This window comes from Gouania willdenowi, chromosome 10 (assembly GCF_900634775.1).
Source record: "Gouania willdenowi chromosome 10, fGouWil2.1, whole genome shotgun sequence".
Lineage (NCBI taxonomy): Eukaryota > Metazoa > Chordata > Actinopteri > Blenniiformes > Gobiesocidae > Gouania > Gouania willdenowi.
The window spans coordinates 23,503,177-23,519,692 of NC_041053.1; the positions used below are offsets into that span (position 1 = coordinate 23,503,177).

Below are 16,516 nucleotides of genomic sequence, written 5' to 3' on the forward strand. Positions count from 1 at the left end.
AATGACTGTAATGGTATAAAAACAGCCTCTGTGAAGTCAACGTTTAGTTTTTTGGAGAAGAGATTAAAAGTGACTTTGTTTGCCAGGGTCAGCTATTCATAATGGTTCTCTCAGCTTTAAAAATGACAAACATTTCAAATAACTTGGTGTCAGTGTCCTTGCACATATTTGTAGGGCTTTTCTGGTTGAGCAAAGAGATGCAATAATGTAACCATTAGAAATCTTTCTGCTTTCTTTATTGTAGAGTAAAAGCCAGTCCCAGCGCCGTGGGGAATACAACGTTTACAGCACATTCCAGAGCCACGAGCCAGAGTTTGACTACCTGAAGAGTTTGGAGATTGAAGAGAAGATCAACAAGATCAAATGGCTCCCTCAGCAGAATGCAGCGTACTTCCTGCTTTCCACCAATGGTCAGTAACTCAAGCAACTTGTAGAAGATCTTCAAATGGCTAAAAGGCTTAGAAAGACATTAGAGTGTGTATACATAAGGGAAGCGTTTTCGAATGAAGGCAAATTCATTCCACATTTTGGTCAAAGGAAAAGCTGATGTTAGAAGAGCTGGTTTTCAAATCACATTAAAACATCTTTTGGACTGTTGGGGCCACCATATAGGTGATTTGCTTGACTGAGCAAGGAGTTTCAGATTAAGGGCTCCATGCATGGTTGCAACAGCAGATACACACACACACACACACACACACAGACGTACAAAGGTTACAAAACCACATGATATGAAGACCCACACACCCACACACACACTCACACACAGATCAAGAGAGAGATGTCTTGCAGATTGCCGGCTTCATGCATGGCTGCAAGCGTTCACAGTGACTGTAGCAGATGGTGCAGGGTCCTGTGACTCGTTGCACTGACACCAATATTCACAGCGGAAATTAAAAGGAAAAAAGGCAACAACCTGCCTGCTGCTGCTGCCACCGCCTTCAGCGGACCGAGACGATGAGATGTAACTGGTGTCTCTGCGACGCAAAATTGAAAAAACGCCCAGATGGCTTTTTCAAGGAAAGCGTACAGTGAAGCAGGGAAAGGCAGTCAACTTGTAGATTGATATCAGTAACATCATAACCAACAGTAGAGCTGCCATTCATCATCCTCACTGGCTCCTGCCCAGCTTCATGCCAGATTGGCTACCCAACCCCCCCTGCATCCATCTTCTCACAGAGATTTACTGTGTTGCGCCTTGATCTTACTCTATGTTTGTCTCTATGTGCTTTGGATTCATCCATCCTAGACAAGACTGTGAAGCTGTGGAAAATCAGTGAGAGGGACAAACGTCCAGAGGGCTACAACCTGAAGGATGAGGATGGAAGAATCCGAGACCCATCGACCATCACCTCGCTCAGGGTGAGAAGTTACACCAAGTCATCAAGTGTGTGTAGCATGATGTTCTTGAACCTTCGTGGCACCTTTGGGGACCAAAGTGGACCTTCTGCTTATTCAGTTTTTAAAATTTCCAATATCGCATTCAGTTCAAAGACTGATTGTATCAACCTTGGCCAGGATATCTTTTGATATCATGTTCATAATCCAATTATCACTTTTATTGCAAGATGTGTAGAACAGGAGATAAAATGCATTGACACACTTTGTGTTCAGAACTGATTTGGTCCCAGTGACTCTTCTTATAACCACATATTTTGGATATGCTCTTATCTTGACATATAACTGTGGTTTTACCATAAACACCTAATAAATCTAAGTCTCTACCATCAAAATACAAAATGCACCTTATTTTTGAAAAAAGAAATATTGAATATATTGAAAAAAATAATTGTTTTTATGACAGAAAGGGCATAAAAACTTTAAAAAACAGAAATGTAATGAAAACTTTATATCTATGGTTAGGTCTGAAGTTCTGGAAAAGATCTGATGTGAAAAGACAGGAATGGTAAAAATTATATACATTTTTACAACAGTTTATGAAGTGTACCGTTTTGTACCTAAGCTCAAAGAGTGTCATTTTTTTTTTCAAAGCTGCCCTGAGGTTTAAAGAAAGGACAAAAAACAAAACAATAAAAACCACTGCTCCCTTTGTACATTTTGCCACCCATGACACTGTTCTGTTTTGTAGTTTATCCACAATAAATGCAGATATCGGCAGGAAAAACATGAAGTAATAACAAAAAGCACCAAGATTAGTTATAAACTGACTTGATAGAGCTTAGGGAATAACAGACAATGTTTCTAACTGGCTTTATTTGCCTTATCTGTAGCACAGAGAGTCCATTTTCTAAGTCCAATATTATGACTCTGTGACTCAGATGTGTTCCAACTCACTCCTTGGCCACAATCTTGAAGATACCTTTCGGCAGTGCATGTTCTGCGATATTTGTTGTAGTTTTGTGGACTGCATGGGGTCGAGGATGCCAATTTAAACTCTTTACTAAAGGTTTTTTTTTTGATAAAACCATTTGATTGCTTAAAAAAGGGTACAAATGATTTGCTGTACATGCCTTTCTTCTACAATTTTCTTTCTCCTTTTAAAATCAGGGAGTGTTGAACGACAGGTAAATCACAGAATGATTTTTTTTTTTTTTGACTCCAGATGTCAGCTGGAAGAGAGAAGTGAGAATGAGTGAGATCAATATGATGTGCACTGTTGAGCACCGTGAAGGGATTATCTTATCACACCACAACCTATTTGAGTTTGAGTGTGTGTGTGTATGTGTGTCACAGCAGATTAGTGCTGTGTGCTCGGCATGTCTGTCCCTCTTTGTCTTGCTGACCGGGGATCACAGCGACCTGGAGGACTGGCTGGGACTGTGGCAATCCTGTTTAGAGACTGTGAAATCATCTGTCGCTTGATGTACGTCTGCGCTCCCTTATCAAAAACCATGAATTCAGTCAATTCTCATTTCGCCACTATGGATACACCGATGAACCGTGTGAGGAGAGACAGCCTAGGAAAACTGTTTTGTGGCCTAAAATGTCCCTATTTTGCGCCATATTTGTTTTATAAGCTTTAATAATTTGGGACTACTTTACCTTTTTAAAACCTGTATTCCGCCATCTTGAAATCATGTGATTAAAGATGTCAGTAAACTGTCCATTGTTTATTATTGGAGTGAAGCATTCTTTTAGTTGCTTTTTCAGTCAAAATGCCAATTTGTGCTGCTTTTCGTTGCTCTAAATAACCAGGAAAAGTTAAAGATATCGATGTAACCCTCTTTGGTTAACTGAAAGAGGATAAAAACAGTTTTCATCCAAAAAAATAATCTATGAACGCAGGGGGCGACAATTCCAACTTTGCAGTTTGGTAGACAATGAAGCAGAGAAGAAGAGCTCAGTGAGCAGCTGACAGAAGCTCTGGAGGCTGAAGTTAGTGATTAATCACAGACTGTTGAAGGACTCCCACCCAAAAAGACTGCTATCCTCAGGGTTTGTGCGTCTTCAACAGTCTTGATTACTCGCTAACTTCAGCCACTAGAGCGTCTTGCGTTTTGTTAGGCATAGATCTTCTAATAAGTACATTTCAAATACTTGAGACCATATTTGTAAAAACGTGGACGATCCCTCTAACAGGTCTTTATATATGCATTGGTTTGCAGTGCTGCCAAAAACCATTTTTTTGTCACATCTTTTGTTCTATAATACGCCCATTTGCAGGTGTTGGGTCAAACTCAGCTGTGTATCTGTCAGTGGGTAATGGGTTAATGTGGTCATTGACAGCTAGTGAAAGACTTGGAATATAAGCGACACCCATGGAGATACATCAGCCTGCTGAGCTGCCTGGTCTCTCTGTCAGTGCCAGCAATGGACAAGAGAAAAAGGGAAAGAGCAGCCGATTTGTCGTCCGTGCTCCCTCCCATCTTCTCTCTCTTTGTCTGGGTTTTATCTGGTCAACGGGGGGGCTGCATGCAGGCTGATGATGGGCCTCTTTGAAGCCTGAGCCACCCCCACCCGACTGCATTTGTGAATTTGTGTCTGCATAGTAGTGTATGTGGAGTTCAGTTATCATTCCTCAGCAGGGTCTAGCAATGCCTTCGGGCCATTGCTTCTCCCTCTCATTTTCTCTCGTACACACAAATAAGAAAACAGGAGTGACTGATATAGCATCTACGTTAGAAAGAGACCGAAGGAGAGAGGGAGGAGAGATCCAAGTGTAGCCAACAGATATCCACAGTCTGATTGAAGAAGCTCATCAAACAGCCCCGAAACCCTCTGCACACTGCCGGTCTTCCGGTGTGATTTGTGGAATGAATCCCTCGGGTCATCAGTTTGCCTTCTCTCACTCGATCCTAATCCCTCACAGATAAATATCTAATGCTGTCTCATTGAAGCTGACTTCTCAGTACAGCATGATAAATAATACATCAGTCTAGCAAAGCACATCCCTTCATCTTATAGGTTTAGAGTTCTTCTTGAATATTTTGAGTATCCTTTAATAACTTAATTTAAATATCTCATCTGTAGGTGCCAGTACTACAACCAATGGATTTAATGGTCGAGGCAACAGCGAGACGAGTATTTAGCAACGCCCACACCTACCACATCAACTCCATCTCTGTCAACTCCGACCATCAGACCTACATCTCCACCGATGACCTTCAGGTGAACTTGTGGAACCTGGAGATCACCAACCGCAGCTTCAGTATCCTCAAACCTCACATTCACTCAACAAGCATTGGGTCCCAAAGCAACAGACCAACAGACCTAAATGGCTTGTATAAGTGATTATAAAGCTCTTTCTGTAAACACGTTTGCATTGTCTTACATTGTATTATCAATATAGTAGCTAGATGATTTGCATTAGGACAGGAAACTTTTAAATTGAAGGGGCCATTTGCAACCCTCACAAAATCAGCTTTTATTCTGAAAGGATTTTCTCTTTGGCTTCTGAGCACAACCTATGACGTCAGCGTATTTTTTTCTGAAGGAGCATTCTACAACCTTCACAGAATCAGCTTTTATTCTGAAAGGGTTTTCTATTTGGCCTCTGAGTACAACCTATTATGTGATCAGAATTTATTTTGAAGGGGCCATTTGCAACCGAAGTATAACCCGTCGGAGTCAGATGTCACTGTGTCAATAGGTTGAATGGGTAATTTTCAATTTGATTTTGCCAATTAAACAATAAATTAGGACTATTCTATAATGGTAATAATATTAATAATAAAGTACACTGAAAACAATAGTAGGAGAATGCTATACAACCTCACTAATAATGTAAATTAGCTGTTTCTGTGAATATTTTCTACATAACACTGAGATTTAAGGCACCATTTGCTTGACACAAAGGTAATTTCCACAGTAATATAAAATTAAGAGTGAAGTAAGAATTAAACAATGCTTGAGGTCTCTTTGTTATATGCACTAAGTGTTCCCTTTATAGAGCAGTGTGGGTGTGTTTTGCAATCAGTTGTCTTCCCTGCAGTAGACATCAACCACAGCCACCGTAAAGGTTCCTTAGTGGTTTCCTCTCAGACATTGTGGACATCAAGCCGGCCAACATGGAGGAGCTGACAGAAGTCATCACCTCAGCGGAGTTCCACCCGCAGCAGTGTCACACCTTTGCCTACAGTAGCAGTAAGGGCTCCATACGCCTGTGTGACATGAGACAGGCTGCACTGTGCGACAGGCACTGCAAATGTGAGTACGACCTCACAGGAGAGATTCCAGTTTTACATGAAAATGTGTGGATTATTTTACAGTGATTGTGTTACTTTATTAGATTAACCCTACAATTAAACATAATGACCACACTAAACATGTGCCTATGACAGTGGTTCCCAACCTTTATTGGATCACGATCCCATTTTTATATCACAAATTTCTGGCGATCCCGGAGACGTTTTTTTCTTCTAGAACTAGTTTTTTTTTGTCATACTGTGACAAATACAGAGTGGCCAGAGTTTTATACTGCATTTTATTTGAACTATTTATTTGAGAAAGTGAAATGATAGAATACAGTTGATTAGGATTGTCTATTGTGTTTTAGTTTAAAAACTAATAATAATTAAAAAAAAAAAAAAAAGAAAATGTAAACAATTCATTTTTAATCAGTATTTTTAATTAATTACTAGACATTTACGGGAACCCATTTAAATTCCAAGCAACCCCAAGGTTGAAAAACCCTGGCCTATAATGTTTTTTGACTGATTTTTATTTCTATAAATATGCATAAAGGCTATAGATAGTATACATTATTGAATAGCATCATCTTGTCCTGGTGTTTCCCGCCTTTAAGGTTCATTTCCGAGAAGAACATAAAGAAAAAAAATATATATATTATGTCAAATCATGAATAGATACAGAGTAAAAATTACTGGTAAATGTAAAAATGAGTCCAGATCTTCTTTTAAAATCAAACTCATGTTTTAGGGTCGGCCTCGCTTTTATTACATGTAGGCTTTCCTTGCTCAGTATGTCACGGCTGATAACGCTTCACTGACTCCGGTGGCGTGTTTCTGACAATGAATGGCCTTCTCTAATGCTTAACATCCCCATGCATACACTTTACTTGAATGAATAATGAATACATTGACATTTCCGCTGAGAAATCAATGGCTTAAGAGCATTGCCATTAGTCCCTCGTGGACAAACCTTGTTGTTCGATAATGTCACTCATTTCCTCAGATGTATTGATGCGCCTGCTAGAGACTGTGTGTGGACACGGCCTGTTGAATTTTACATGAGAGTTTGGAGCGTTTGGATTGTGAGGATTATGAGGATGTGTTTTTACACCACATCTACTCACAGTTGTTCTCTTGATTGTTAAAAGTTTGACTTTTCAGTGCTTATCGGATGCGTGGACACATACAGAGCAGACAGGTGCTCTCATTAGCCTGAAGACAGGTCGTTTAACACTGACCCACTGTGTCCCTGTGTGAACCTGTATGACTCAGCATGTGTGTGTGTGTGTGTGCTCCTCCCTTCTGTTAGCACACACAGTAGATTTATCCTACCTAAGTAGAAGTACTGTTACTTGATATTTTATTTTATTTTTATTTTTTTATTTTATTCAGTTTATTTCCGACATGGTTACATTCACTTAGATAGAAATTGTACTCAGCTACAAGTGCAAATAGGTCATACATAAAATACTCAAGTACAAAATTAAACAGTAGCTCAATTAAATAGTACTGAAAGAAAAAGTTACGAGTTACTTTCACTCTCACACACACACACACACACACACACACACACACACACACACACACACACACACACACACACACACACACACACACACACACACACACACACACACACACACACACACACACACACACCACCCGATGTTTATGTTTTTGTAATAAATCTTGCCACGGTTCCCTTGCATACAGTAAAAATCTCATGGATAAACTTAAAAAGGCAAAGTTTTACACAATTGGAACTTTGTTTATTTTCCACAAAGGCATCTGTATACCATGAAAGGTTTGTCCAAATGTACAATTATTCGTTTTAAATAAAATAACTCCAATGAATTCAATTCAAAATTTAAAAAAAATCACAGCTAAATTTATGAATTCTAAAACTGAGAAAACAACCGGCATTCAGTGCATTACATTTAATCTGGTTGGTCGGCTTTAATCTGGTTGGTCGATTGACCAGATAACAATCAAATGTCATGCATTTGATTGTTATCTGGTCATTTCATATTTTTTTTTACTTTCACAATGTCCGTTGATCATTTTAAAACTAAAAATAATAATTTACTTAGTAACAACTGGGTGTAGAAATACTACAAATCACTTTTACTTCTTTTAAAATGTACTTAAATACAAGTTAAAAGACTGATTTTAGAAATATACTCAAAAAAGTACAAGTACCCATAAAAGCAACTAAATTACAGTAAAATGAGTACTTGTAATCTGTTACTTTCACCTCTGGCTAAACACACTCACACCCTGCACCAACGGTCAGACTCTGTTTCCCTCCACACCTACAAATCTGTCAGGCTGCAAGTATCAATCAGTGTTAGACCAATGGGAATGGATGGATGTGTGAGTAATAGATCAGAGAGGATTGCTACAGCCCTAAGCACCAGGATGGATAATAAGGAAAAACCAACACCCCCCAGTCCAACAATGCCATCTCTGCCAAGTCCCCACGGACCTTATTATAGTCCCCCAGAGTGGGATAGAGGGAGGGTAGGGGACGCATACACATGCATATATATCCTCACCCTTCACAATTGCTCATTCACTGGCACACACATACAAATCCAGCAGGGCTCATATGGACCCAGCGCTTTGACATTGATTTGTTTTCCTTATCCTTTCCTCGTCTTACCATTTTTTCATCTCTTGTACCACAACCCTCGTTAGACTCCCCGCTGACACAAAACAGAGCTATTCTGCACACCTCAACTGGGGAGGAGGATTTAGGCCAGGGGAGGGGGGATGGAGGATTTTTTTTTTTTTGGATAGATGGAGAAGAGAAAAGAAGAGGTGGGAGGGAAGTGAGTGTGGGAGGAAGAGCATGAAGAAGAGGAGGAGGATGAACAATAAGTTGACAGCTTACGATGGGATGCCTGGCTCTTATCCCCTGCGTGCTAGCCTGCACACACATTCCCAGCTGGCAAAATCAATATGAATCATAACCAATATTTACCCACCGTGCTGACCCAAAGATTTCTCCCTAAACACACAATGACGAGATGCAGCTGCTAAAAAAGAAAGCCATTGTGGTGGCTGGTATTGTATGCTAATATCAGTTCCAGGGAGATCCATTTTGTCTTCTTTTTGAATAGTATATAAAGTTGAGGCTTTTCAGGAATTTTTTTTTTATCTTCTGACATGTTTCGACTGTCAACTGCCAGTCTTTGTCAGAGGAGTTCTGCTGATTGCCTTTGATGGTTCCTTTGAAGTTTTACTTGACTTCCATGTAATAGGTCCAGCGAGATTAATTTTGTTTTATTTTTTAAAAGTATGTTAAAGACAAGGTTTTTCAGGAAATTATTATCTCGACTGAAAGGCAAAATGAATATTGCGGGAACTACAGTATTACATGGAAGTCAAGTGAAACTTCAAAGGAACCATCAATGGCCACGGTTATATGATGTTTTTTAATTCAGAAGTTGTTATTTCAAATGAAATCATTCAGAATTAAAGTGTTCTGCTTTGTGTTTACATGGAAATAGTCATACCCGAACTGAGGTTTATATGGAAAACCGGTTTATTCAGCTTTAGTTAATTCCGCTGTTGGTCTGGGGGTTGGGAAGGCTCTGATTGGAGAGGGGGCGAACATGACGTATCACGTCGATCACGTCTATCAGGAAAAACTCACAACAAACCTTTTATTGTTGGCTGTAACGCAGAAAATCACACATGAGAACTTTTTGACCTTTATTTTTATTGTCATTCTGAAGCAACAGCTCAACAATAACACACTTTGGTCCACGGAAATGCCCACAAAAGCCCAGTAAAACGCCGTAAAACAATAACCAGGAATAAATAGTTGCTCCCTGGTAAAGATAGTAGCTCTAACAACCTTTACAATGGCAATCAGCAGAACCTCTGACGAAGTCTGGCAGTTGACAGTCGAAACATGTCAGGAGATAAAAATTTCCTGAAAAACCTTGTCTGAATAAACAAAACCTTAACTTAACTTAACATGCTAATATCAGCCTTCACTGACTTCAGTCTCCTTTGTTATATTCACTGTAAATAAAAGTGCATCAAATTACAGTATATCACTTTTTCATTTTTGTTCTGTTCCATTAGATTTTGAGGAGCCGGAGGATCCGTCCACTCGCTCATTTTTCTCTGAAATCATCTCATCCATCTCTGACGTGAAGTTCAGCCACAACGGACGCTACTTGATGACCAGAGACTACCTCACTGTTAAAGTGTGGGACCTTCAGATGGAGAACAAACCTCTGGAAACGTACCAGGTATACGCCACTTGATTTCCTGGCCCTTTCTCAGCAGGTGACGGCAGTAAACATTGGTAAAGCTCAGATCAAATCAAAATGTATTGATCCTTGGCTAATCACTCAACTTAATCCTGTTTCACTGCCATGCTGCCAATCTATAACTGTGTCATCTGGAGCATTCGCCCCGGGAGGGCTTTATTGAACCAAGTGTCCAGAGAAAGACAGATAGAGTTGGGGCGTGTTAGAACCTGGAGGACACAAACCTCCCACTGTGTGGTCACTAGTGTTGGATCCACACTGTCTGATCAGGGGAAGCCATCTTTGTGCAGGCTGTGATTGATACGCTCATTAGCATGTCTCCAGGGATTCTCCATCCAACTCCACCTCTGCCTTCACCTGCTGCTCAGCATCTTAGCTTAGGTCAGCAGGTCTGGAAGGATTAGTGAAAGTAGGGCAGATGGTAGTTGAGGAGCAAGTTGTGCATTAGAATATAATATTATGATCCTCTAACTTTGAAACAAAGTGAATTAAATCTGCCAATTTTGACTGTTTAATTTTTTTTGTAGGTTCATGACTATCTACGGGGCAAGCTTTGCTCTCTTTATGAGAACGACTGCATTTTTGACAAATTCGAATGCGTCTGGAACGGATCAGACAGGTGATATTTTAAGTCCATTATATAAAGTCTACATTGCTACAACCTCTGCCTCTTTCATTAATCTCCTTCCTCCTGCTCTTCTTTCCTCAGCGTCATCATGACAGGCTCGTACAACAACTTCTTCAGGATGTTCGATCGCAACACAAAGCGCGACGTCACGCTGGAGGCGTCCAGGGAAAACAGCAAACCCAGAGCAATTCTGAAGCCTCGTAAAGTACGTGACCTCCGCACTAATCAACTTGTTACAATTTAAGGACCACCGGATTTAGATGTGTAAGGCCTGAGGCTCCAAACAGATTAGGACACATTGATAATCCCCTGTCGATAACCACTGGCAAACAAAGCAGAGAACAATTATATGTGAGGTGTTCAAAAATATGTATGGAAAAAATGTTGCAGATGCTGCAGAAAACCTCATTTTTAATTTTAAAATGTTAAAGTAATCTGATGTGTTGTTGGCCAACTTAAGGAGAAACTGGGTTTCCCACAGAGACTTTGTTAGTGTATATTATAGTTGAACCCACAAGGAATTCAACATAAAACTAGATGATAAAGTAATAATGCAGGTGAGACAGTTAGGACAGGAAATATTCACAGAACAAACTTTTTTTTTTTTGAAAGGGATTGTTTATTTGGTTTCTGAGCACAACCTATGACGTCAACAGCTTTTATTTTGAAGGGGCATTCTACTTCCTTCACAGAATCTTTTTTTATTCTGAAATAATTATTTGAATTGGATTCTGAGCACAACCTATGTCATCATCAGGTTTTATTTTTAAGGGTCCATCTGAAACCTTCACAAAATCAAAAATCACACTTTTACCTTGTCTGCACATGCTGTCAAAGATCAACACTAAATGTAGAGCAATTTTTTTCACGACAGCAATGCATGTTTTATTATTGCAATTAAATAAATGAATTTATTTTATTGCTTAGTTGTGACCATCACCAGCCCTCCCTAAGGAAGGATAAGGAAAACTTTATTAAAGGGTGAATATAAAAAGAGAGGGAAGTGTTACCCCTAGGTGAGGGGGAAGAGAACAGGGAAGAGGGAGTCAGGGTAGGACAATGGAAGGGTGGGGAAGAATTGACTATTTTAAGGTGAGAGTGCAATGTGGGGTTACAGTTATGCATACTGTGCTTATTGTGTTGTGTAATCAGCTAACAATCAACAATATCAAAATAATTGGTTGATGTCATCGTTAAAATCTACATCTGGCCCAAAACATCATCATCATACCACCAGCACGATCTAAGTTTAGTTTGTGGAGCCAAGAAGTTATAGTTTTCTCCTTTTTGACTGTCTATTGCACATGTGTCAAACTTATGGCCCGGGGGCCAAATCTGGTCATTTTGTCCATCCAGTTCAGCCCGCAGAAGAAAGTTTAAAATAAAAAGACAGAAAAAACATAAATTATTGTGTAAATTACCAAATATTTAAGATGTAAATACACAAATTCATTGAAACGCCACAATATTTGGAGATCGTAATTTCCCCATGCTTTTGTCACATGACTGCTGTCATTTTAAATCTCAAATTGTTCAAAGGAAAACAAAATGTTCCCAAAATCAATGAAATTGCCTGGATATTGTCTGCGCCTTACACACGCTATGTCTCATTATATGCTGTGTAAAGAGCAAACTTGAAGATATCAATGTTGAAATTGCTGATTTTCCCACCTGAAATCTGCGGCAAACTTAAGATCGAACTACTTTGTATTTGGCCCCCGGATTAAAATGAGTTTGACACCCATGGTCTAACGCATACAAAAATCAGTTTAGCTTGTGAGTGACTCCTGTAATATGTTTAAAAACTACCTAAATTAGCTTTTTTTCCCATTATAGGAAAATTGTCATAAGCGTTTAAATCTTTTAAACCTTGTTGTCGTCCGACAGGTGTGCATAGGTGGTAAAAGACGCAAAGACGAAATCAGCGTGGACAGCCTTGACTTCAGCAAGAAGATCCTACACACCACGTGGCACCCGCACGAGAACATTATCGCAGTGGCGGCCACAAACAACCTCTATATCTTTCAAGACAAGGTCAATTAAAGGGCACGCTGATGACCCCTGACCTTTACAACACTGTCTACAGTTCCCATCTACTCTGCTTGGGTAATGCAGAGTCTTACATTCAGGAAGTGAAGCCTGAAGTGGACAGTTTGGATGATTGTCATTAGAAGACTCCTCCACACTAAGAAATGGGTTTTCATTGAGCAACCACGTGTTTTTGTGCGACGTGGACTCCAGAACAACAAATCCTCGACTTTTTTGCAAAAGGAGGATTGTTGCATGACCCTGGACCCTGGAAAAGGAGAGAGAAACACTGAGCACACAGACACTAGCTGACATGACGGTGTCATGTAGCAACAGCGCCCCCTCCCTTCTCAGTCTGCTCATGCTGACGTGCATGTGATAAATCTTTAGACCTCGATTTGAGGTCAAGTTTGGGACTGTGTTTGAACTGTTTGGCCTGACCGAGAGATTTCCTCAGCCCACAATACAACACAGTCCAGTTTTTTCTTCGTACCAATGTTGTGTCTCTATGATGAGACTGATGTAGTTTGTAATGTGAACGAAGCCCTTCCAGGGCCGTGTCATTTGTTTTTTTCTGTTTCCGTTGTTGTTTTGGTTGAGTCCTTTCTCTCCGTCAGTGAGTCTGTCTAGAAGCTGTGGTGCCTTCTTTGGTATGTGGGGCTTTGTCGTAGATGGGAAGGGGGAGGGGACTGTACAAGATGTGGGAGTGTGAATGTTTCAAAATGAACAAATCAAATGTAACTGAGGATTTTTTCTTCCAATTTCCTACATTTTTTTCATGAAAAACACAAGAACAAAAAAAAAGAAGAAGTGCGAAATAGGTTTTGGAGGCGATCAGATCCACACACGACTACAGTGTTTATCACAGACTTGGAGTCTCAGGAGAGGATGTTGTAGTTTACAAAAGTCATCGATGCTCTTACACATTACAGTTAATCCACTGTCATTAGCTATAATAGACACAGGAAAACTTCATTATTATTATTATTATTATTGTTTAAACAAATCTAAAATCGATAACGTGGATAGGACAGAAAATTGTCTTTCATTCTCTGATTTTGAATAGACTTTTTTAACAATAACCAAGCTTACCCAGTTTTTGTGTTTGTGTTGAGGCTGATGATGATGATGTTGATGATGATAAATTCTCCTGGTGTTATCGGATCATCTGTGGCATTTTGTAGCTCAGACGTTTTGCTTTTAGTACATTTTAATGTCTGATCTCAGTTTGCTGCAAAGCCCCTCCATGTCTGTCTTGTTGTTTCAGGTGAATAACTCACAGAAGAAGAAACAGGTTGGTTCTTTTTTAGGCTTTTCAATCATTTCAGAGATGGTTGCCTGTCTGGAAATCTCCCACAAAGCAAAGTGATTTCAGGGAATAATTAAGTGTGAATTATGTAGGCAGTTATGTCTTCTAAACAAATACTTTTCAAACACTTCTAATTGAAAAAAAAAAAAAAAAAACTTTTTCTAGCTGGGAATGTATTGAAATGCAATGAATTACCATGCAGTCTTTATGCGTACTGGACTTTCTTTGAATAAAAAAATATTAAGATGTGCAAGTTCAAGTTGCTCTGTTGGTGTATTTTTTTTTTTTTATTTCGTTTTGTTTTTTACAGCTCCTACTGTAAAGTGCAAGTGATGATTGTTATTTGAGGTGGGGGTGCATTGGTACAATTTCATCCTCATGAGTGAGTTTTGACTTGTTTGGAGAGGTTTCACCTTTGGGAAGGATTGATCATGTTTAGATTGTTTCATACCTCAAAGCTACAACTACAACTGAATTAAACAGGACATTCCTTTCAGGTCAAAGAAATGTTGAGTACCGCCCTCATGTGGACAAAGAGGTGAAAGACAAGTGAATGCAGATTGGCTAGGCTGAAAAACTCCCAAATTGTTGACTCCAATATCTTTGATTATTTCAAGTTTTTCACATGGTTAATCATTCCTGCAGGTTTTATTTAGATCATGTTTTCAAATATAGGTTTCGCTCCTTCATGGCCAAACATAACTGCCAGCATCACAGTGAAATAATCCAGAGTCCTCTCTCCCCAGCTTGGTAACATTAGTGTAATATAGGCTGATTAACTTTATCCATTGATTAAAGATCATTAATCACAATTCACATACGGTCATTAAGCAGCCAATACATTAATGGGTGCACATTATGCATAGTTTTTTCTTAATTGGCCCCATGAGGGTGCCATCTTGCCAGTTGGGGACAGTAGCTGTCAATCAAAGCACATCTTTATAACTAGCAGCAGAAGCTGCATCTCTGCGTGTGGGGATAAACCAGGAGACAGGCTGGAGCTCCTCTGATCACTACTATAGACAAGCATCTTCTCTGAAGGAATCAGTTCAACAGGTTGGAAGTCCAAGAGGTTTTTGGTGAAGCTCAAAGTTTTCCAATTTTGACTCTTGACTTTATTCTTCTCAAATTAGAGCCTCATCTTTCTATAAGGGATGGATACGTTGGATGGGAACAATGTGACGATGGAGAACAACTCATCTACTAAATGGTCCTTTACTGAGCACAGTCTCTTCCAGGAGCCCCGTGAGCTGAGGGTTCTGGTACCGGCCATTCTAGGAGTCATCTGCGTCCTGGGCGCGGCTTGCAACCTCACCGCCATGGCCGTCCTCTTCTCCAACGCACACAAGGGCAAACTGTCCCTCATTAACTCGCTCATCTTTAACCTGATGTTTGCTGATGGGCTAGTGCTGCTCTTCTCAGTGCCTTTCAGGGCAGTTTCCTTCTCCAAAGCCAGTTGGAGTCTCGGCTGGGTGGTGTGCAAGACATCCGACTGGTTCCTTCAGTCCTGCATGGCTGCAAAGAGCTTCACCGTGGCCACCATGGCCAAAGCCTGCTACTGCTACGTGTCCAACCCCACCAAGCAGGTCAGTGTCCACCTGGCTTCCATCCTGATGGTGCTCTTCTTCATCTGGATCTCTGCCTGTTTTGTCACCATCCCACTTTGGCTGTTTACTACTCTGCAGAGAAAGATCCGTGGACTGGTGTGTGTGTTGATGATTCCTCCACAAGCCCTGGACTTCATGACAGTGTATAACAAAGCCTACCCACTGGGAGTTTACTGTGCTCCCCTAAGCATTGCCTTGATGTATTTCTGGAAAGCTTATGGCCAGTGCCAACGTCGCTCCAGTAAGACTCAGAACCTGCGCACCCAGATCAGATCTCGAAGACTGACATTGATGCTGTTCAGTCTCACCGTGGCCATGGCCATCCTCTGGCTTCCGCAGTGGGTGGTGTGGGTTTGGGAGCGCCACATGGCAGAGAAAGAGATTGACGGATCACAGCCCTACGTCTCTTCTTCTCCTCCTCTTCTCCTGACTCTCTCTGCTCAGCTGCTCACCTTCACCCTGTCGCTGGTGAATCCTCTCATCGTTCTCTCTTTGTCTGAGGAGTTCAGAGATGGCTACAGAGGACTGTGGAGACGTCTCACTCTGCACCAGCAACCCTCACCCAAGGCAAAGCCAGGACCACACAACCCTACTTCTCTCAAGTGTCCCTGTCCCAGACCAGAGATGTCGGCCCAGCTCAGAGGGGACACCGGCTTTCGAATGAACTTCTGCCAGGAGCCTGAGGAGCAGAGTGGAGGAAGAGAAGCAGACACGGGGAGCCTAAAGGACGGGGTGGTGTTACCTGATGTGGAACAGTTCTGGCATGAGAGGGAGATCGAAGACAACGCAGAGGAAAATGATCCTGTGCCGTGGGAACACCAGAGCAGAGAACATAAGAGGCACTCCCTGGGTTGATCATCATCATCATCATCATCATCATCCTCATCATCATCACCAGAGCTCTGCTGTATGGACTGCTGAGCACTGCACTGTTAAATCTGTGCTCGTCCATGCTTAAGGTAATATAGGTAAGAGGGGTAAACACTGTGTGTGTGGAAGACAGAAAGAGTTGTAAATATCATATTCGGTGTGTTCAATGTGATGTGTTAAACAGTGAAGCTGTATTA

At 40.7% G+C, this 16,516-nt stretch overlaps 2 protein-coding genes across 4 annotated transcripts in view; both read left to right on the forward strand.

Annotated features, from left to right (window-relative positions):
- The window catches only part of ppp2r2ba (protein phosphatase 2, regulatory subunit B, beta a), a 57,703-nt gene extending 43,602 nt beyond the window's left edge, over window positions 1-14,101 (forward strand). For both annotated transcript variants that reach the window (XM_028459350.1, XM_028459351.1), the window contains exons 3-10: window positions 245-410; window positions 1,250-1,362; window positions 4,432-4,609; window positions 5,443-5,607; window positions 9,687-9,856; window positions 10,405-10,496; window positions 10,587-10,710; window positions 12,393-14,101. In XM_028459350.1, the coding sequence (XP_028315151.1) occupies window positions 245-410; window positions 1,250-1,362; window positions 4,432-4,609; window positions 5,443-5,607; window positions 9,687-9,856; window positions 10,405-10,496; window positions 10,587-10,710; window positions 12,393-12,548 (1,164 nt within the window). In that variant the 3' untranslated portion in view covers window positions 12,549-14,101. The remainder of the gene's footprint in view (window positions 1-244; window positions 411-1,249; window positions 1,363-4,431; window positions 4,610-5,442; window positions 5,608-9,686; window positions 9,857-10,404; window positions 10,497-10,586; window positions 10,711-12,392) is intronic.
- A 595-nt stretch (window positions 14,102-14,696) lies between these two features.
- gpr151 (G protein-coupled receptor 151) lies at window positions 14,697-16,422 on the forward strand. Of its 2 annotated transcripts, XM_028460187.1 has the most exons (2): window positions 14,697-15,428; window positions 15,528-16,422. In XM_028460187.1, the coding sequence occupies exons 1-2, from the start codon at window positions 14,997-14,999 to the stop codon at window positions 16,302-16,304; spliced, it is 1,209 nt and encodes a 402-aa protein (XP_028315988.1). In that variant the 5' UTR covers window positions 14,697-14,996; the 3' UTR covers window positions 16,305-16,422. The 2 variants fall into 2 exon arrangements, with proteins under 2 accessions (XP_028315988.1, XP_028315987.1); XM_028460186.1 differs by having other exon boundaries at window positions 14,697-16,422.
- Window positions 16,423-16,516: the final 94 nt, after the last annotated feature.

What these genes read in the sequence shown, in the direction of transcription:
- gpr151 (XM_028460186.1), top strand. Translation starts at nt 14,997, where the DNA reads ATGGATACGTTGGATGGGAACAATGTGACGATGGAGAACAACTCATCT.